Source organism: Dermacentor albipictus, chromosome 1 (assembly GCF_038994185.2).
Source record: "Dermacentor albipictus isolate Rhodes 1998 colony chromosome 1, USDA_Dalb.pri_finalv2, whole genome shotgun sequence".
NCBI classification, from domain to species: domain Eukaryota; kingdom Metazoa; phylum Arthropoda; class Arachnida; order Ixodida; family Ixodidae; genus Dermacentor; species Dermacentor albipictus.
This window is the reverse complement of record NC_091821.1, coordinates 287,440,868-287,462,782: the sequence shown is the minus strand read 5'-3', so window position 1 is coordinate 287,462,782 and position 21,915 is coordinate 287,440,868. Positions and strand designations below refer to the sequence as shown.

General features: G+C 44.9%; 1 protein-coding gene across 6 annotated transcripts in view; it reads right to left on the bottom strand.

The window, feature by feature from the left end:
- LOC139054438 (WW domain-containing adapter protein with coiled-coil-like) overlaps window positions 1-21,915 on the bottom strand; it is a 436,373-nt gene that overhangs the window by 4,222 nt on the left and 410,236 nt on the right. For all 6 annotated transcript variants that reach the window (XM_070531403.1, XM_070531406.1, XM_070531400.1 and 3 more), the window contains one exon: window positions 13,082-13,166. In XM_070531403.1, coding sequence (XP_070387504.1) covers window positions 13,091-13,166 — 76 coding nt within the window. In that variant the 3' untranslated portion in view covers window positions 13,082-13,090. The remainder of the gene's footprint in view (window positions 1-13,081; window positions 13,167-21,915) is intronic.

Here is a 21,915-nt window from a genome sequence, read left to right as displayed (position 1 = left end):
AGTTTTGTCGCAAAGTCCAGGTTCTTCCGCTTCTTGACGATGCTTGTGCTTGCTGCGGCCATTGCTTCCGCGTCAGCCCACCACGATCCAGTCACACGTGTTGTGAGACGCACGCAAAACAATAATGAACATGAAACACAAGAATGTGCACAAAACACAAGAATTCACGTGCACAGCCTCTGCCAACAAAGCACTCGCGATGGCCACCTCCGAGGGTGACAGCGACATACGAAAGGCACGAGCTGTGGTTGGCTGAGCAAAACTCGTGAAAAAGCAACAGGAAAAAAAAAAGGGTAAAGGAGGAGGCCGTTGGCGCCTTCGTTCCTGGCTACCTTTTCCGAGCCGATCACTATGGTTACACGGGGGAAGGATGAGATTGGGAGAGAGAAAAAAAAGCAGTTCCGCAAATCGGAGAGCGTGCGCAGCGGGAGTACAGTCCGAACCTCCCTCTCGCTCTCACATTTTCCGAGCCTTTCGGGCGAGGTGCGGAGCTCGCGGGTGCAGCGAGTGCCGAGATCGCGCGGTGTTCTGTATATCCAATAGCAGGTCAAAATATTGTTCGATATAAACGTACGAATTTCGATACTTTAACACAGAATTTTCAAGGGGATAATTTACGAGTTCGATACACACAATAATTCGATATATGTGGGTTCGATATATCCGTGTTCGGCTGTATATATGTCACGCCTTGCTATATGACATGCGGTATACGCGAGTTATATTGCCACACCATTCTGTCACTAAAGTTGTTGCTCATAACTTGTCTTACATTCTTGAGAAAGTTATCCCTCAGAATTTTGACAATTACAGCCCACAAACAAATGTCATGACAGCCCATGCCTAACCTTTCTCAGGCGGAAAGCAACAACCTGCACACTTCTTGGTGCAGCCGTGCACTACCTCCGGCCAGAGGCCGCATTTCTACCAGAAAGCTCACCTGTGTGCATAGCATTCGCCGCCAGCCCAGTAAACATCACGGTTACATATGCTGCAGTTGCCAGGAAGAAGCCATCAGGGATCTTTGAATGCTATCGCGTGCCACTCTTAAATGTGAAGCGTCCTCCGAATTTTTATTTGTAAATGAGAAGGAATAAAGATAGTCTTCATGGGATTAAGTGTAATGCCATCACTTATGCACTAATGCTCTAAATGTCGTAACTCAACAGTGACTTTGCCACAAGGAGACTTTCATAGCTATCCGTGACTAATATATTTGTGTCATCAGACTAAAGAATTGCTTTAACATGACCATCTGAGAAGGCAAATCATTAAGATAAATAGAATGGCCTGAGAATGAAACTTGGTCATACACCAATAATGAATTTATTGCTTGGTCTTGACTTATCAATGTGAACAATCTGTCTTTCAAATCAGTGAGAGATAGCATCACTGTTCTGTCATTGCAAAATCGTTTTTTTTCTGACACTGCCACAATGAACTTCTCTCGAGAACTTGTGATGAGCCTTCCCTTTCATATTCGTGCACTGTGTACAAAAGTCCACAAAGGCATACATACACCATCTAGTGCGCTTATCAATCAGTTTTTACAAAACTGAAGCCAGCGAGAAAAAAAGCAGCATCGCAGTGCCACTAGACTGGCCTCACCGAAGTCAGCAGTAGCAGAAAGTACACGCGAAAAATCTATGTGGCACATGCTTACAAATACTACACACAATTACACACAATAACAATGAAAAAATGCAACAAGGTATGAACATAATGTTATGATGGTAGTCTTTGTAAGACTTGCTCATATTTATTTGCCAAACACTGACAGATTAAGGAATTTGGGTGTTATATAATGTAACACTGCAAAACCATGAAAGCGTATTTACTGTATTTACTCGCATAATGATCGCACTCGCATAATGATCACACCCCTGAATTTTGTCGGCAAAATTCTATTTTTTTTTATTTCCCGTGTAATGATCGCATTCCGAACTTGCCGAAGCGATATGTCGTGTGCCAAGTCTAGCTAACAATGATCGCGCTTACGATCTGTCGAATGCTACACGAACGACTCTTCAAGAAAAACCAAGCGGTCTGCATGCACCAAACATTCTTTGATGCCTCATTTCATTCCTTTCATCACTTTCCGCAATTCCATGACCAAAAAAAAAAAGGAAAAAAGAAGAAAAAGAAAACGAGAGCTACAACCAAACTTGCCGTTTTTACGTGCAGGCTTTATAATGGTTGCGGTCAACAACAACAAAAAAGACGCCTTTAGATACTTCCCGTCTGCAGTCGTGGGCACGCAACAAATCACGAGCGCCAACGATAGCAGCCACGTTTACACTGATACGTTAGAAGTGTACCCCATTCATACGCCGACGCTTGTAACACAGCTAAGATATTCGCCCACCCTTAGCGGAAACCTGCCGTATAAGTAGTGAAGATAAATGCTACAATTTCCGCAGCATGCCCGCCATGTGTTCCTATGTCACTTGCAACTAAGCGCGCCCATCTGTTTCTGTCCCCTCAAAGTGGACATGGCAACGTTATCGCTGCAGACTTGCCTATAATAATGATATTCTTCATTACAGATACGGAAGAAACTGTTTCAATGCACGTAATGTACTTACGAGAAGAAAAAAAATCGCGGGCCGACATTTTTGTTTTGGTGTTCCCGCACTACACACAGCGGCAGCCGCCTATTTGCTGACCTGTTGTCATACCGCAGCAAATGCGGGATGAAAAAATGTTTTTTCTTTTTGCGGGAAATTTAAACTGCGTAAAGATCGCACCCCTGAATTTACGTCAATATTTTTTTGACAAAACAGTGCAATCATTATGCGAGTAAATACGGTAGTTCTGCATAGCGGCTATAGGAAGGTGTCTGGAATATTGGTTAAATAAGGTGTTCTTCTGTGTTGAATCATTGAAACATTCAACCAGAAAGCACCATTTTAGGTTACTATCTTTGTAAAGAAACACTCTAATCTACAATAAAAAAAGTTAGGTTACAAGCAATACCTAAACCATTCATAAATGCAAGTGGTGAGGGAATTGTAAGGTATATCAGCAAAAGTGTATAGCATTTACTTTTGCAATGCAAGAAGTTTTACCTACTATTTTATGCAGCAACACTGTGCCTCAAACAACAGCAGTTCAATTAAGGATGAAAAGAAAAAGGCGTAATACAAATCTAGCTTTGTCTTGATAGGTAGAATTATATCATGGATGCAACAGCTGAAATGGGATTTGGAGCAAGTATTTGAGCAGAAAAATCAAAATTTGTAGCAGGTTACGAGGAAAGAAAACCCCATTTTGGAGCAGTTTAACAGAGGAGAGATTATGCAAAAACCATTGACAATGATTGTCAATGTAAGCCTGAACAAACTCCTCCCTCTTCACAACTTAGTTGCCTGAAAGCACATGCCTTTTCCCTCATCTTCCCTTCCCCAAGTTTGACCACCGGCGTACTACCAACCTACCACGAAAAAAAGCCAAAGAAAGCTATTCGCTTTCAAAGTTGCGTTGCAACCAGAAAGCAGCAGTGCAAAAGCATCTCTTTGGGCACCCGACACCAAGCATGCCCCAGACTATTCTGTTGCTGTGTCTCCGCTACTGGATTGCATGGGCAACATCTGACACAAGAACGATGGCAAAACTGCTAGTTGCTAACATTGCTTTTCTGTTAAATCTAGTGCGACTGATAACTTTTGCAGTTAGGCTGGGCACTTTGGCACAGCGTGGCGCAACAAATTTCATGCTTTTATCACTGCTTGGCACAGCTGTTGCACCCTAGATTTATATCTATTATGAATGCGTGTATTATGCACTCAGGGCTGCACATTGTGAATGTTCAGTGCAACCACACTTTCCCTTTCTGCACCAGTTGAGAGGTGGTGTCAAAGAACGCCTTCCTGTGCAAGTAGCTGGCGTTGAGAAGAGGGCAGAACGTGCAGAGTCACTCCTCAAGCAAGAGGACTAGGAGAAGCATCGAACTGCTTAGCACTTTGAGGGTGAATGCCATACATGCTGCGAAGAAGTTCCAAATGGTCGATGCTGCGTATTTATGTCCCCGTCTGTACATTTGAGAAACTCGCCAATTTTTCAACACTTTGTTTCCCAGGAAGTGCTGCCATCCTGTGTGGATACAATGTTTTTTCTTCTTTTTTTACTTCTTAGTCTCTTAGTTTTCATTCCATAGCTTTTTTACAGTGGCGTTTCAGTGAGCGCTCGTGCACCCGCCCATGCGAGGGCGCGCAGTGGTTAGTTTTGATTTCATCTCGCGGGCTGTCTCCCTTCGCTGTGTTCGTAAAAATTGATGTCTACCTAGTTTCTAATCTCTCAGAGTCACTGCTAGATGCTCAATTGTCTGTTGCTCACAGGGGTGCAATCACATTTGTTCACAGGCGGGCACTGGTATATACAAACGATGCTGCTGTATACAAACGAGGCTGCCATGCCTGCATTTGTTTTCTCGAAACTTGGCTAGTGTAAAACTGATTGCCCCTCTTTGGCGATGGAACAAAGGATTATTACAAGGTCTCTGACTCGTTTGGTTCTTCTGACTGGGGTACAACCTACACGGTGCGATTATGCTATGGGTGTGGGTGCTGGTTGCCCTGGTGCAAGTGAGTCGAGCTGCGATCTTCTGATGCAGACTACTACTCTACTACCCAATGCCGAATCTGAGTATATCTATTTCTGTGTATCTACTTTTTTTTAATACTTATTAAGAGTATTTATGGAAGCCCATCTGTATTCATGAATAAACAATGCATATTATTACGATATGCTCAAGCGATGCTCAAGAAAGGAGCCGCCGCGAGAACGAAGACGAAGTTGGTCGGTGCGCTTGGCGCGAGCGAGTGTCAGCCTGGCTGCCTGGCTCCAGTGTAAATAGCCTGTAAATAGCCTCTTCTGTCTGTGTCTTTCCACACGCAACATTCTGGTGGAGGTCAGCGATCCCCGTCCTCACCATGGAACTCGGAAGTGGTCGGCACACCGAGCTTGTCACCATGCCTCCCGGTGACGCGCCCACTTCTGCAATGGCTTCGGCATGTCCCACTGCTCCAATCGTCACGGTCGCCCCACATCGCGACCCAGGTGTGTTCTCTGGCCTGGAGGGCCAGGATGTTGACGACTGGATCAAACTCTATGAACACGCCAGTGCTAATAACAGGTGGGACCCAACAATTATGCTCGCCAATGTCATCTTCTATCTTGGCGGCACCCCACGCGTGTGGCACCAAACGCATGACGACGAGATAACCAGTTGGGACAATTTCAAAGAGAAGCTACGGGAACTGTTCGGCGACCCCATTGGGCGCAAGGCTGCCGCGAGAAAGGCTCTTGCGTCTCGTGTACAGTCACCTACGGAGCCGTACATTTCCTGCATCCTCGACGTCTTAGCTCTATGCCGCAAAGCTGATGATGGTATGTCCGAAGCCGATAAAGCGTCACATATTCTAAAAGGCATTGCCGACGACGCTTTTATTTGCTTGTTTTCGGCAACGTCTCGACTATCGACGCCATCATCAAAGAATGCCGTCGCCTTGAACAAGCTAAGAGCCGCCGTATTACACACCACATCACACGGCTACCTAACACTGCTGCTACGTCGACATGTGAGGGTCGACCACGTCAGACCACCACCTGTGACGACGTCACCAGTATTGTTCGCCGCGAACTCAAGGCCGCCTGTTCGCCAGCTTTCTCCACGATGCCTCCCGATCCGCCAGCAACGACCATTGCGATGATCCAGGCCGTCGTCCGACAGGAATTTCAGAACATGGGTCTGAACTCTGTGTGTTCCACGTCTCAACCTAGCGTTTCCCAGTTCTCTAGCGGCCCTCCTCGTCCTCGGCAGTCCTTTTCCGCCACATCTCGCCGCAACCCGTCCGATTGGCGTACCCCTGATGACCGGCCGATCTGCTTCCACTGCTGTCGCATCGGCCACGTCGCTCGTCACTGCCGCAACCGATGGCCACCAACTCCTCGGACATACACCGCCACTTATTCCCGCACCTTTGGACCTTCTGTTCCCTATTGGCGGCGAGGAGTTACGGAGTCGCCCTCTATCGGAAGCGCCTCGCTGGCGTAGTATGAGGGATCACGTGGCGCGCTCTCATAGGTTTTGCTGTGAGCGCTCACTGAAAACACCACGCGCGAGCTCTCCCGGACATTTCTGTAAGTACTTTCGAAACGAGAGAAGTTTCTTACTGTCTAAATAATAATCTTGGGCAAACTGAAAGCACACAATCGTTTACAGACGCTATCTCTTTACCGAATACGTACAGTGAACGCCACTGCGCGCGGTCGCGGCAATGGAGTCTCCCGAACCGGCTTCTTGCGTGAAAGGTAGGTAAACGCTGAGAGCGAACCATGTGAAATATGTTCTTATAGTGTTTGTATAACTAAATGGTGCGTAACAGAACGAAGCCTCAATGCAGCGATCGCGCAGATTCGCAGCGACCGACTGCGCGTCTGCATGCTTGTCCGCGCACTGTTTCGCTTTCTCCGCGTGCGCGTTTTCGCACCGTGCGATGAGCTTTAGGCCGCGGAATATGAGCATTTGACAGTATACAAGCAACCATTGTTCCGTGGGCGCTATCAGAGCTGTTCAAAAATAATTTCATTGTAGAGACTTCGACGCCTACGGGGACTGTGATGTGCCGTCGCGACGATTCAATCTTTTTTTTTCTTCTAAATTCTTTGATCTTTCGATACTATTTCTCGAGTTGCGTCGCACTGTATGTTTATCGGCGTTCTCGGCGTGCAATTTCCCGCTGCTCCTTTTTTGTAATCCAGTGCATTAATTCATAACATAAACATGACCATATGCCATGCTTTCTTTAAATGTGCTTCTTACCGCTGCCTTTCCACTCCACTGAACTTGCCAGTATCTATAGTATCGACAAGCTCATAGACCAAACCGTCATGACATTAGTCGGGCAGCGGACTCGGGCGTGCGTCTCAGTGCGTGTTTTCAGAACATCGCAGACCGGGCGCCGTAGCAGAAATCTTCCTCGCGTCTGTGCTTGCTGCATACCGGAGTTGTAGCCGATGACTGTTTGCCGGTTTTATGTTTCGCGAGCCAAGCTTCACGCAGCTTCTTGTCCTGCGGGTACGTGTGAATAAGGCTGACACCGGCCTCCGTTACGTGCGTCCGGCCCTGCGGCACCGAGCAGTAGCCTACCATGTCGCGCGCCTTCAAAAGCAGCCACTACCTATTGTAGTGCTTTCAAGCGTTGTAAAGGAGACACTCGAAGCGGGTAAATTTCGCCACTAAATGAAAACCGCAGCGTACGAGGGAATTTAAACTCGTTTTCAGCTCGCTTCGGCGCGCCCGAAGCAGTCGACGCGGCCGCTATGTCCACGTGATCCCTCCTAGCACGTCACGCCGACGGTGGCGCCAGCCTTTCCAGTGGTGGAGCTCGAGGCCAATACCAGCCGCCATGAATCCACTGCCGCTGATGCTCCTGCTCTGAACCTTCGGTACAGCCACTCGCCCTCACCTCGACGCCATCAGTCTCGTTCACCCCAACCCCGTCGCTTCTCTTCGCCGCCTATTGCCTCCCGGATCCAGCCGGAAAACTAGGCACTGCAGCTTCTGGAGGTGAAGCTGCATTATCGACCCTGCCCTCAAATCCTCTGCTCACGTTACCCACGAACCGAAACCTTCTTGACATTGATGGCTATCCTGTCACAGCACTCATCGATACCAGAGCACATCTTTCAATTATGAGTGCTGCCTTCCGACGACGACTCAAAAAGCTCCTCACCCCAGCGTCGGCACGCGTCGTACGCGTTGTGGATGGCGGTACTGTGCCTATAATCGGCATGTGTACGGCACGCGTCAGCATCGCCGGCCGCCACATTCCTGTCCTCTTCACCGTAATTGCTCATTGCCCCCACGACCTCATTCTCGGCCTCGATTTTCTCTCCGCACATTCTGCTCTTATTGACTGCTCTTCCAGTACCCTTTGCCTTGAGTTGCCGATGCTCGCAGAACCTTCTGACGCACCCCACTGCCGCTTACGTCCCACCGGTTTTCTTCGCCTGCAGCCAAAGTCAATAGCTTACATTGAACTGTTGTCTTTCCCATCAGTTCCTGATGGCGAGTACCTCGTCACTCCTCTGCCCGACATTCCAATAAGGTATGACGTTACAGTGCCTCACAGTATACTTAATATTACTGGGAACCGCACTCGAATGCCTGTCTGTAACTTTGGATTGGCAAAGCAAATTATACCGCAAGGTATTTGCCTTGCCACCGTCGATTGTCTCGGCGACCAATACGTGGCAGCGTTATTGACCGATGATTCTCGCGAGCTTAGCAGGCCCCTCGCACCAGCCTCGGGTGCCGATCCCAATATAAAGAAAATGGTTGCGACGGACCTGTCCTCGGCGCAGGCTGAAGAGCTTTGCCAAGTATTATCGTCCTACCGAGATATTTTCGACATCGACGATCGCCCTTTAGGCCAGACTCTCGCGGTCAAGCATCGTATTCTTACTGGCGATGCTACACCTATTCACCGACGACCGTATAGAGTTTCTGCGTCAGAACACCGAGTAATTCAAAACGAAGTCAACAAAATGCTCGATAAAAACATCATTGAGCCTTCTTCGAGTCCCTGGGCGTCACCTGTGGTGTTGGTTAAGAAGAAGGACGGCACGTGGAGCTTCTGTGTAGATTACCGTCACCTGAACAGCATTACAAAAAAGGACGTCTACCCGCTCCCACGTATAGACGACGCCCTTGACTGCCTGCACGGTTCCAGCTATTTCTCGTCTATTGATCTTCGTTCGGGATACTGGCAAATTGCTGTTGACGATATGGACCGAGAAAAAACCACGTTCATCACACCTGATGGCCTGTACCAATTTAAAGTAATGCCGTTTGGATTATGCAATGCCCCTGCCACCTTCGAGCGTATGATGGACTCCTTGCTCCAAGGTTTCAAATGGTCCACATGCCTCTGCTACCTCGACGACGTCATCGTCTTCTCGCCAACGTTCGACACTCACCTTGAATGTCTCACAACTATACTTGATGTATTTCGAAAGGCGAAGCTGCAACTTAACTCGTCCAAATGTAGTTTTGGCCACCGGCAAATTACTCTTCTGGGCCATCTCGTAGATGCTTCCGGAGTACAGCCTGATCCCGACAAAACTCACGTGGTCAGAGAGTTTCTGGTTCCGAAGACAGCTGCAGACGTTCGAAGTTTTGTAGGGCTATGCTCGTACTTTCGTCGTTTTATTCAAGATTTTGCGGCAATTGCTAGACCCCTCACTAATCTTTTGAAGAAAGGCGTACAATTCTCGTGGGGTACTGCAGAAGCCGCCGCCTTGTCTCGTCTCGTTACTCTTCTCTCATCACCACTCATTCTCGCCCACTTCAACCCCGATGCCCCTACAGAATTGCGTACAGATGCCAGCGGTCATGGCGTAGGTGCCGTCTTGGCCCAGCGTCAGCGTGGCCAGGATCGCGTAATTGCTTATGTGAGCCGCCTCCTCACACCATCGGAGCGCAACTATTCCATTACGGAACGAGAATGCCTTGCTGTAGTCTGGGCGGTTGCGAAGTTCCGTCCTTACCTTTACGGCTGCCCTTTCTCCGTAGTCACCGACCATCATGCTCTCTGCTGGCTCTCTTCTCTAAAAGATCCTACAGGTTGGCTTGGTCGATGGGCTTTGAGGCTACAAGAATTTTCATATTCCGTGGTGTACAAGAGTAGCCGCTTGCACCAAGACGCTGACAGCTTGTCGTGTTACCCTGTTGACGACTCTGACTCCTCTAATATTGCCAGTGCTTCTTGCGTATTCTCTGTATGACATCTGCTTCATTTCGCCGACGAGCAACGCCGTGACGCCTACATCAGAGCACTCATCGACCGTTTTGAGCACTCTCCGGCCGATGCTACTCTACGCCTCTTCGTCCTCCGCGACGGTACTCTGTACCGTCGTAACCTTCATCCGGACGGCTCTGAGTTCCTACTTGTAATACCTAAACACCTCCGCTCCACCGTTATAGCAGAGCTCCACGACGCACCAACGGCAGGACATCTCGGCATATCTCGAACCTATGACCGTGTACGTCGCCATTTTTTCTGGCCTGGTCTTGCCCGTTACGTACGACGTTACGTCGCCGCTTCTGAAGTTTGCCAACGACGCAAGAAGCCTTCCCAGCTCCCCGCTGGTTACCTGCAGCCGCTTGACATTCCTGCCGAGCCCTTTCATCGTGTCGGCTTAGACCTTCTCGGCCCATTTCCGGAATCTACACCAGGAAACAAGTGGGTTGCAGTCGCAGTGGACTACGTGACCTGCTACGCCGTAACCCGTGCTCTTCCGACCAGTTGCGCAACTGATGTTGCGGACTTCCTCCTACATGATATTATTTTGATGCATGGTGCTCCGCGTCAATTGCTAACAGACCGTGGCCGTACGTTTTTGGCCAAAGTCATCGACGACATCATGCGTGCCTGCTCAATACGGCACAAATTTACCACCTCCTACCATCCCCAAACGAACGGCCTCACTGAGCGCTTGAACCGCACCCTTACAGACATGCTATCCAAATACGTTTACGACGACCACCGTGACTGGGACCTGGCTCTAACTTACATTACCTTTGCATATAACTCTTCCCGTCTCGAAACTGCTGGCTTTTCCCCGTTTTACCTCTTGTATGGCCGCGAACCAACGCTACCACTGGACACTGTGCTTCCGTCCGCCACAGCTTCAACTAGCGCTTATGCCCGTGATGCAATCGCCCATGCTGACCACGCTCGCCAACTTGCGCGCAGTCGTCTACAAGTGTCTCAAGACAAGCAGAAGCAACGCTACGACCTCCGTCACCGTGATGTCCATTTTGTGCCCGGCAGCCTCGTGTTGCTTTGGTCACCTTCGCGTAAAGTTGGCCTATGTGAAAAACTCCTCTCTTGTTACACAGGCCCATATCGCATGCTCCGCAAAGTGACCGATGTCACCTATGAAATCGTTTTAGCCACGCCCACTACGTCCTCTACTCTCACAACCAGTGACATCGTCCACGTTGCCCAACTCAAGCCCTACAACTCTCCACGCGCCTTGGATATTTAACAGCACTGTGACGGTGCTTTTGCCGCCGGGGGGTAGTATTACGATATGCTCAAGCGATGCTCAAGAAACGAGCCGCCGCGAGAATGATGACGAAGTTGGTCGGTGCGCTTGGCGCGAGCGAGTGTCAGCCTGGCTGCCTGGCTCCAGTGTAAATAGCCTGTAGATAGCCTCTTCTGTCTGTGTCTTTCCACACGCAACAATATATATCTATGGAAAATATTTTTTTCGTCACTTTATAATCACTGTAAAAAAGTGTGGTAAATTTTTTTCGATATAGGTCAGTCTGAACATTTAAAATTTGTAATAAAAGAATTCGACCCTCAAAGGGTTAAGTTTTCTGACTGCACTATCTTCGGGGTTGGCCCACATTTTTAGACTTCACTACTTTCAAGATTGGCCCACATTTTTAGAATGCTTATACTCACGGGAATGGTCTATGTTATTATGCTGCATATACTGGGAACGGCCCACAGTTTTAGACTACATAATACTCACAGGAATTAGCCACATTTTTAGACTGGACTACTATAGGGATTATTGGCCCACATCTTTGGACTGCTGGTACTCATGGGAATGGCCTACATTTTTAGACTGCACATACCCACAGCAATGGCCTGCAATATTAGACTGTTTGAATTATAGATGTGCTGCGCAAGATGCACAAGAAAAAGAGGACAGGTCAGAGCACAGACTACCAACTTTTTTTCATGAAACAACAGAAAGCCTTCATATAGGCAACCTAATTGCATGCGCCACCCAGATATGCAAAAACTAGACATTCAAACTGCCACCACCAACACGAACTGTGCATGCTTTCACTGGTGAAAAAAATAAATAAAAAAAATCGTACGACAGGGATAAGGTCATCCACACGACCATGTCCAAAACAGATTAACAGCAATACCGAAAAAAAGAAACAGACAGCAAAATAACAAATAAACAGCAAAAAAGAGAGGAGAACAACTGACATAAAGCATATGCAAAATTAACAACAACCGACACCAATAAAAACAGAAAAGCAAATGAAACAATGCGATCAACTTCCCTTTTGCAAGAGTAAAATTGAAGGCATCCTTACACACTTGTCCCTACGTTGCCTGATGAAGAAGGCTTCAACAATCTTCCTTTTGCTCTTATCGCATGCTTTCGCCATTACCATGATTTGATCGAACTGCGGTGAGCAGTCACAACTCTAGCAACTCTGACTGGCAACATAGGTACAAGTGCGTAAGCATGCCTTCAATTTTATTATCAGACAGGGAAGTTGCTTTTCTAGATGGCTATATATTAAAGTTTTTGGCATTCTTTTGGTCATGTTGTTTTCATCATCATCCACTTTTCTGTTCTTATTGACGTCGGTTATCGTTAACTTTGCATACACTTTTTGTCAATTGTTTAGTTAGTTTTTTACTGTTTATCTGTTTTTGATATCTTTTTCTTTTATTTTGTTTTGCTGTTGATCTGTTTTTAATACGGCCTTAAGGATGAGCTTTCCTTGTCGTATCAATTTTTTTTGAAAGCGACAGTGTTCACACTTTGTGTTGATGGCGGCAATTTGACTGTCTAGTTTTTGCGCACCCAAGTGGTGCATGTGATTAGGTTGCCTATATGAAGGCTTTCTGTCATTTCATGAAATAAAGTTGGTAGTCCTGTCCTCTTTTTCTTTTCTTGTGCAGCCCATTTCTAATTCAAGTATGAACCAACTAGTTGGCAAGGAAGTATTATTTTCGACTGCATGCACCCACAGAAACGGCCTACATTTTTAGACTGGAGCATCTCTGGTATTGTCCCACAAAAGAGGATAGAAACAGACACATCCGTTATGGAAAAGTGGGGTAACTTGCCAAGGAAAACACTGTCTTCAAAATTATGCCTTTGCAACAGCATGTCTCAAGCTCTGCTCTTTTAAGTACAACAGTTCCACCACTGGAGCGGGCCATTTGACCCGATAAATGAACATAGTGCATACACCATGCCTGTATGTTCACACTGCCCTGTTCAACACAAGTCTGAAGGTGGCACTCACCTAAACTCACTATGAGTCAGACATAAAGTTCACCTGGCTTTTCAGCTCCTCCAGCTCCTTAATTAGTTGTCGTAAAAATAGGGACCTGAAAGAAAAGCAAATCAAAATAAAGTTTTTCCAACTCCATTTCACCTAACAGGTATGCTATCAAAATGCAATGTATGGCTGTGCTACTGCCAATATGTGCTGTAGCTGTTTGCTAGAACTAACCTCCATTCCCAAGCAACGATACTGTACAAAACAAGTGCATAAGTGCCAAACATCTTCCTTTACTTTCACAAGATTACAAACCTGGCATGATACGACTCAGCTGCATTCTAGCTAGTGCCTCCCTGCACGAAGTGCTATGAAAAACAAAGTTGTTTAACAAGAGAAGCTGCGCTCTTGCCTGCAACAATTCCTGCAGAGCACAAATGCAACTGCTTTGCAGGCAGAAAGATGACCGCCATCAAAATCTACGCTGCATCTTGAGTCATTCTCTCATTCCTCTGTGCAGACGACAACATTGGCAATCAGCCAAAGCAGAGTCAAAATGTGCAACCCAAGTTGCTAAGCCTTTTCGGTGGCTCATCACACACCCAGGACAAGGTGCTGAGCAGCAACTAAGGTAAAGCAAACATGTCAGCTCAGTGCACTGAGTAGATCAGTGCAGCTGACCAATGCTTTCACCTACAGCCAAGGTGTGAGAGCTCTCACCACCATCGATGGGTTGTCTACCATTCATTCACAGACTAGCTGGCAAACCCATCTCACATAGCAGGTCTGTGCATTGCTTTGCTACACTGCAAGATGTTTACACACAGCAGTGTAAAGAGGAAAGAACCAGCGATAATAACACAAGTACATATTGCATCCCAACACTTGCTTGCTTCAGTGCTTAATACAAGAGTTCATCCTTGTCACAACGTCACTATTATGCACTCTAGGAAGTTAATTTTAACAAGCAGGAATAAAATGATGGTGTTGCAACAGTCTAATAACCTTAATTTTTCTTTTCACAGCATCCACAGAAGTGCCAGACTACTTGGGTTGGTCCTTTGCACAGATAGGTAGTCTCTTAAAAACAGAGGGACCAACACACTGTCATAACATGAATGTCAACTCACTAGTTTTAACCAATGTAACACAGAAAAACATCCACTGAGAAAAAACAGCGAAATAACTGATACTAATAGTAACTGTTTGTTTCAAAAAATCTTTCTCTAGTAGATAGGATGTGATGCTATTGCCATGGCCGGCACCATGTACGTATTTCAGGAAATAATTAATGATTGTATCTGTTTGTCTTGATGAGTTCAGTGGTGGGCTGCAGAAACAGCTGTGGTGGTATGTGTGGGATACTCAATACTAGCTGCAGAAGTATCACTTTTCTTGTCAGTACATACCCCGGCACTGCACTGGTAATGAGTAACAGAATGAAATTCATGTTGAAAAGAGGCAATCTTATAAAAGAAATTGATTTCTGAGCCTTTTACCAAAATAATTAAACTTTTAGGTATAACAATGTCCAGCCAACATTTGGACACTCTTGCCCAACATTTGGAATGCTCTCATCATAACTCAAGGAACCGCTAGTTTTGTTGTGTTGCAATGCCAGTTGACACATAGGTATCATCTGCAAAAAAGCTATCATTGATTCAATTTCTAAGCATTCCAGCTTATTTAGCAAAATGGTTTTTTGCATCACATCTCCTCTTCATGAGTACTGCATGTGAGAACAGTCTGGTTTACAAAGAAAAATGAAACAAGTGAAATTATATTGGGAAAAAGCACTTTATATGTTCAGCTTTCAAACTCCCAACGAATATTGTTTACTTTAATATAGTAATAAAGGACACTGTTCGGAAAATCTTGTGTGTGTGGCAAGTGTGGTGCCTCCTCTTGCATGCAGGAACATTCTTGTGCGTGGCAGTGGCAGCAGACACTACGAGAAGTGCCACAAATTATTTGTTTGTCAGATGGGTGTACGTGGAACAGGAAGAAGTCACTTGAGTGGCTATTGATGAGAGAAATTTCTTCACCACAATTCATTCTTCAACATAGTTAAATTTCTTCATTAAGTCATTTATAGAAAAAGTTTCACAGCAAAGCTGCCATTGCAGCTTTGTCAGAAATTCATTCAGAGAACCACTGCAGTTGCATTAAGGGGCCCTGAAACACTTTTTGAACATAGTAAGAAAGTGTTGCCAAACTGTATGAGAGGCTCCTATGAACCTATCAGCCAACTATTATTGCACTGAATGCAGCAGGGAATTTACAATCCTGTGTCAAAAAGATAGAAAAATTGCTTGCTCTCACTTCCACAAAGTCACCATGCAGTGTCATCACAAGTAGCTGGGCCCACCAACAGCTATTGGATAATTTTGGGACTACGAGAAAATTCTCAGTAATACATAAGTGCTACTTTTGAGTTAAACAAATGAAACATATATATATATATATATATATATATATATATATATATATATATATATATATATATATATATATATATATGTCTGCAATCTCAAAATGACACACATTTCATCTTTGCACTGCCGGTCTATGCCCGACAGATGGGCGTAGCTGTGCCTGCTGCACAGTGTTGTCTACTGTAGCTGCCACAGGATGAGCCTTTTTGCTGCTGAGACACAAAACTTTTGGATGGGGCTTTGCCTTTTTGGCTTCTTCCCTAATAGCTTCCAGTGCACTAGCGGAGACAAAAAGAGAAAACTTGTATTGGCGCAATACTTGAAGGATCTGAAAAATTTTTCCAGCATAAGATTTGCGGCATGACATCCTTTAGTAGCGAGGCCATTCTACAATTAGTTAGAAAAGAGTTTCAAGGCCCCTTTAATAAAATTCTGAGGGGATGTTCAGCATGTCATGTCAAAGTAAGGGCGAAGTTTGACGTGCATAAGGTAATTCTGACTGCTGTGGGGAAGCTAGAAAGTTGTGTTAATTGAAGCTCAATGGGGATTCCAACAGTAATTTCTTTCAGAAGTATCAGTGTTACGAGATAACCTGCTTGTGAAACATGTAGGCATAGCAGAGAGCAGGGTGAAAGGCACTGTGCCCTTTCCAGCCATCTATTTTGCCTACAAGACGAAATTCCCCTGTTATTGCCCATCTTCTGCTAACTTTGCTAGTGAATTGCACAATGTCCTGAATCCATACTAAACCCAAACGGGCCCATTACTTTTTTTTACTGGGTCACGTCAATATTCTTAATACTATTTGGTCCTCTGTTCTCCCTATACCTATGCCATTTTCTACTGAAAGTAATTACTTTATTAAACAGTGGTCAGTATTTTCTCTTAATCAGTTTGTTACCCAACCAACTAGGCTATCCAATTAATGCAGCAAATACATTTTACCTCATACTAACAACTCATTCTCATGTGCTTTGTGCACTATCATATTTGCATGGTTAAGTGATGGTGTTGCTCAGAGTTTTATTATCTTGAACACACAAAGAAAAACAGTGACCAAGAGTATTCGTAATCACAGTAATTGAAGGAATTATTGAATTGTTCCCTTTCCGGATTTCTTCTTCGAAGATTTTGATAACCAGGCCATTAAAACTAGCTGGAATATCTTCATTGCAAAAGTGCATGCATGAACTGACAGACTTATCAGAACTATTTGTTAAAACGTACTCTGGTATAACGCACATTTGAAACTACTTTTGAAAGATACTGGAAACAGAAGAAAGAATCTCATCATTCTTCCAAATGCTCTCCCTCTGAGGAGTGGTGGAATGCTTACATAATTGCTAATAATACCTAGTACTAGTACTTAACTTTACTGATCATACTCTGTCTGCATACGAAGTAGTGCAAGTTATGCCTAGCTGGTTGGTGCGGTAGGCAGCAAGCTGTTGCGGAAAGTTTGCCCTTAACTATTTCGCTACCAGTAGAAGTCGACCAACTTGACCGAATGTTTTTCTAAGTGCTGTTAAACATATTTGTTGGAATTCTTTTACTCACATCATTATGCACCTATTGAAATGATGACAGAATTTTACTATTTTTCCGATGTGACCATTTCTTGGCAACTGGAGCGTGTGGAAAAAAATAAAGTTTCAACTGGAGGTATTGTCAAAGTTAGCCTAGATTGCTCCTAGTACTTTTTCAATAAAACCATGCAAAATCAGCACTTTGGTCAATTCGGCAACATAATTTCTTTAATGACAGCAGCAGTGAAGACACAGAAGCTGCTCCCCAGTTGCCTAATTTTCTGATTCAATGTCTGTTTTAATGATGTCTCAAATAACATACCTTGAGGTATAACACAAAAGGGCATGCAGGACGACAGAGGAGAAGAAAACACAGCACGTCTCCCCTCTGTCGCGCTGCGTGCCCTTTTGCGCTATACCTCAAGTTAAGCAGTACCAACTAGCCTACCAGTCTGTTCTTTTGATCTTTTCAAATAATGGTGGATACTCAAGAGTGCATGTTATTTTGATAATTCTGTTTGGCTAATATCAACTGCAACTTTATTTTTTCCACCGTGGGCTGCTTTTTACCCATATTTATTATTATACTTGCAAAGGTACCACTTTCCTGCATACTATGGGCATCACTATGGAGAGCATTGATGCCAATAAATCTTCATATTAACTGTTTTATGTAATCTGACTCACTAAAGTTGGGAACTAGGAACCAGGTGTACATTTAGGATATTCCAGATTTTTTTTTTTTTTGCTCTCAGTTCGTATACTAAACACAGCAGTTTATTTTCATTTGGGTTCTTTCAAGCGCTGCTTTGAAATTTCACATTAGGATTCTCAAAAGTAGCCTGAGCAATTAGTTTTGCTTTCATCATCATCATCATCATCATACAACAGCAGCCGCCTATTTTTATGTCCACTGCAGGACGAAGGCCTCTCTCTGCGATCTCCAGTTCGCCCTGTCTTGCACTAGCTAAGTCTAACTTGTGACTGCAAATTTCCTAATTTCCTTACCCCACCCAGTTTTCAGCCGTTCTCGACTGCACTTCCTTTCCCTTGGTACCCATTCTGTAACTCTAATGGTCCACCAGTTATCTATCCTATGCATTACATGGCCTTCCAATCTTGAAGCTAAACATTTCGACAGAATTGCCTGTCTGGTTGGGAAATCGATTAGGACTGTCAGACTGACTCCAATCAAATAACTGAATTTTATTAGCCCGACCTTTCAGAGCCCATTCGGCTTCTTCTTCAGGGGTTGTTCTTCGAGGGTGGCAGTGTGCAGCTTTTAAAGGGTCTTTTTTAAAGAGGGGAGAGTACGGAAGGTGAGGAGACACATATCCATGGCCTTGGCGACATAACGAAAAGAAGAAAAGGAAGCCCAGCCAGGCGGATTCCCGCTCGAGTTCACCAACACCAAAACGTCAGTGGTTGCTTAATTTTGCAATGCAGTCTGAGCACAATTCGGTGCTTCAGTGAGTAGCCATAAGTCTGCCTCATGTAAGACTAGCACCTAATAAAAATAAAAAAAGAAAGAAAGGAAAGAAAGAAAACAAGAAAGAAAGCAGGCCTTGCACAAGTAAATACAGTACAGTTGAATGCCTCTACAGCAAAATGAACTGTACACTCAGCAAACCACAAATATCCATTGGACGCACCACAGAGGACCAAATATCCAAGACACTTAACATCTAGTTCACATATATAATATGTTTCACTAGTACATGGCAGTCAAGCATCATCGAAGCACTTTTATGTAGGACACATTGAGAACAGAAAGCAATACTTTTGGGTCCCGTATATGCGCCTGGAAAATGAACGATCAAACGAACGAACGAATCTCCACCATGTGCATGTTTTCCCCACAGTGTGCGTTAAAGCCCAGAATTTCAGTTATGACCGCATTTATTTTTTGTAACGTAGTTATCAGTAGCAATTTTGCATGACCTGCACGCACGGCAGGACATCGAGCGTCAGAAGCCAAACTTTCGGTTTTGGCTACATCAATTTCTTCCTCCTACATAAATGCTTTCTTTTTCAATTATGTCTATTAGTACACTGTTAAAAGAATGTAATCTTCAGCTTGCTGATATATTCAGACAGATTATAAAGAAAAGAGAAGCTTAAACTCGCAATATCTTTGACTTCGCATCACCATGGATATCAGCACATGCCTTAACTCAAATGCAGGGTAGTGGACTTGGTGGCACCGATCAAATGACCATGCGCCTTCACCACCAGGCAGGCCACACATATGCACGCAAACGGAATGCCAGTGGCTTTGGATGACAGAACAACGGATAACAAACCTGCGCAAACTCCGATCACGATCAATGCCCCTCAACAACGCAACGACCACTTCACAGATGCGGGCACGTCAACGTTAGCAAGCATTCGGCACTATATAAACCTGGCCCATGGCACCAAACGCTTCAGTGAGCTTGGTGGCATTGACCATTGACCAAATGACCATGCTCATTCCTATAAACTCAAAGGCAGACCAATAACTGTTTCTAAATATTTTTCTAAAAGAATAAGGGAAATGCGCACGCACTTGTGGCATTCAGCAGCAAACGAAAGGGCAAATGGAACAAAACTTAACATTCGACAAACTGCGAATCAATGAGAAAGTTTATACTTGGGACCCAGTGAAGAATATTAGGACTGAGTTACCACAGAAAGGAAATCTTTCAAAACATCCCCTATCCACTTCGATGTCGTTGAAATCCTCTAAAAATAGGAAAGATTCAAAGTGACAGCCCAGTAACAAATTGGTATCAGGGTGTCTACCAAGTTGACATTTCCAAATTCCCTGAGTTTTCCATGTTTTCCCTGAGTGATGCAGAACTATGTTTCATGTCAAGATGGGCTCAAACTATATCGCCCGATGATGTCATTCTCTAGTAAGCATATGAAAAATTCTTAAAAAAGCGACTTAATCCAATTTGAATACTAAGCAGTAGTGTTTATGTTATTCAAGAAGAGAGCAGAAGGGAGGGGTGAGTAAAATGCACAGCAAATAAAATGTCTTCGAAAAGAATTGCAAATGGAGTCGGACATTCTTAAATACGAATTAAAAGGAGATGCATACAGAAGCAGATATTTTCAAATATGAGCTATTTCTATCAACTGATAGGAAGCTCAGTGGTATGAGGCCTGAACTTTGTCACAATTGAGATTCTCTCTCATGAGCTCGTAAGTCAACCTATACTGTCCTGACATACTCTCAGCCCGCGTACGACGCCTCAGTGTTGTGATTTACTGTTTTAAAGCGTTTATTTTGGTTTGGAGGAGGGACACCTGCATCTCGGCATCAGCCAACACTTTGTTTTTTGATCTCAAGCTCCTTCAAAACGGCGGCAGCACGCTTCCTTTCCCGTTCATTCCTCAGCGTGTACGTCATTTCTGTTCTTGTCCTCCTTCTGCCCCTCGTTTGCCACACGGACCATTTGAAGGATCTTCTTGGTCAGTTGCACAGTCCACGTCCAATTTTCGAACTCCCTAGGGGGCGCAAAACCGTGCGAAAAATCGGCAAGTTGGAAATAATAAATGCATGTCATTTACTGCCCTTAAGGGCTCAAACCGCCACAGGCACATTCGAAAAACTCTGAAGGCCTGTCGGTACACGTACTAAGTATATTGGTGCTCGTACTGTGACAGGAAATACCGGCTGCACGCGTGCATAATTAAGGACGACATACTGTGTCCCACGGCAATAGCCTCTTCCCACGCTTGTTATGCTTCACTTCAATACTTTTGCGTATGCTTCACCAAGTAACATTGATTTAAAGAGGCGAAGCTGACTTTTGGGAAACCAGCATTATACAATGCATTGTGCTTTCCAAGCTTCTAAGCTAATCGCGAGGACTACAAAGGCGGAGTCCGTGCCATTGAAGACAGCAGCGAATTCTTTCAATAAAAAACACGGCACCAAACGGCAAGACGCTTCATAGCGAACGTCGAAGCAGCTAGGGCTAGCGTTGCCGTAATGGTGGCTACGGCTGCCAGCGGATCTGCGTGCCAGAGCGCCGGTTCGAGGCGGCGAGGTAATCAAAATGGCAGCAGTAGAGGCTTTGATTAATGTCGTTTCGGACCTGCGGTCACGGCAAAACGCTCAGAAATCGTATGGCGAAGAGTTCTTGCGTCTCAAATTTCAGAAGTTCTGATACATTGACTCTGAGGTACGTGGTAGTGCCGCGAAGCCGTCCAAATTATCGGGAATCCGGAAAGTTGGTCGTTGACTGTACACTGTCAACTCCTCCAGCTGACGAACACTGTCAAGTCCTCCAGCTGACGACAGGACGTCAAAGACGATTCATTAAGATTCCTGTCTGTTACTTGAGCCAGCGTCACCGCGACTTTCGACCATTTGTATAAGATTACAGCTAATTTTCCCTGATAGAGGCACAAATTCCCTGAGAATTCCCGGTTTTCCTGGTTGGTAGACACTCTGGGTATGGACCCTTTCCCTCATGCCCAAAGCGTGATAAATACATTTGATCAATTAGAAAACCTGATCCTGTCTTATCAACCTAACATAATAATAACATAACCTAACCTAACCTAAAATAATAATAACAGAAACATGGCTTAACTCTGGAGTACGTAATTCTCAAATTATTCCTTCGTCATACAGACTGTTCCGTAAAGACAGAGGGTCAAGAGGTAGCAGGATGGTGATAGCAATCAAAAATAATATATAGTCCTTAGAACTCGATGGCATTCCCGACCTTGAAAGTGTATGGTGCAAAATAACATATTGTAACAAAAATATAACTGTAGGGGGCATATTAACTGTAGGGGGCATATATATAACTGTAGGGCGCATTGGCTCCCAAATGCGGCGCCTGACTTCATTGATCAGATTCATGATTATCTCTTGCAACATACTAATTCTAGATCA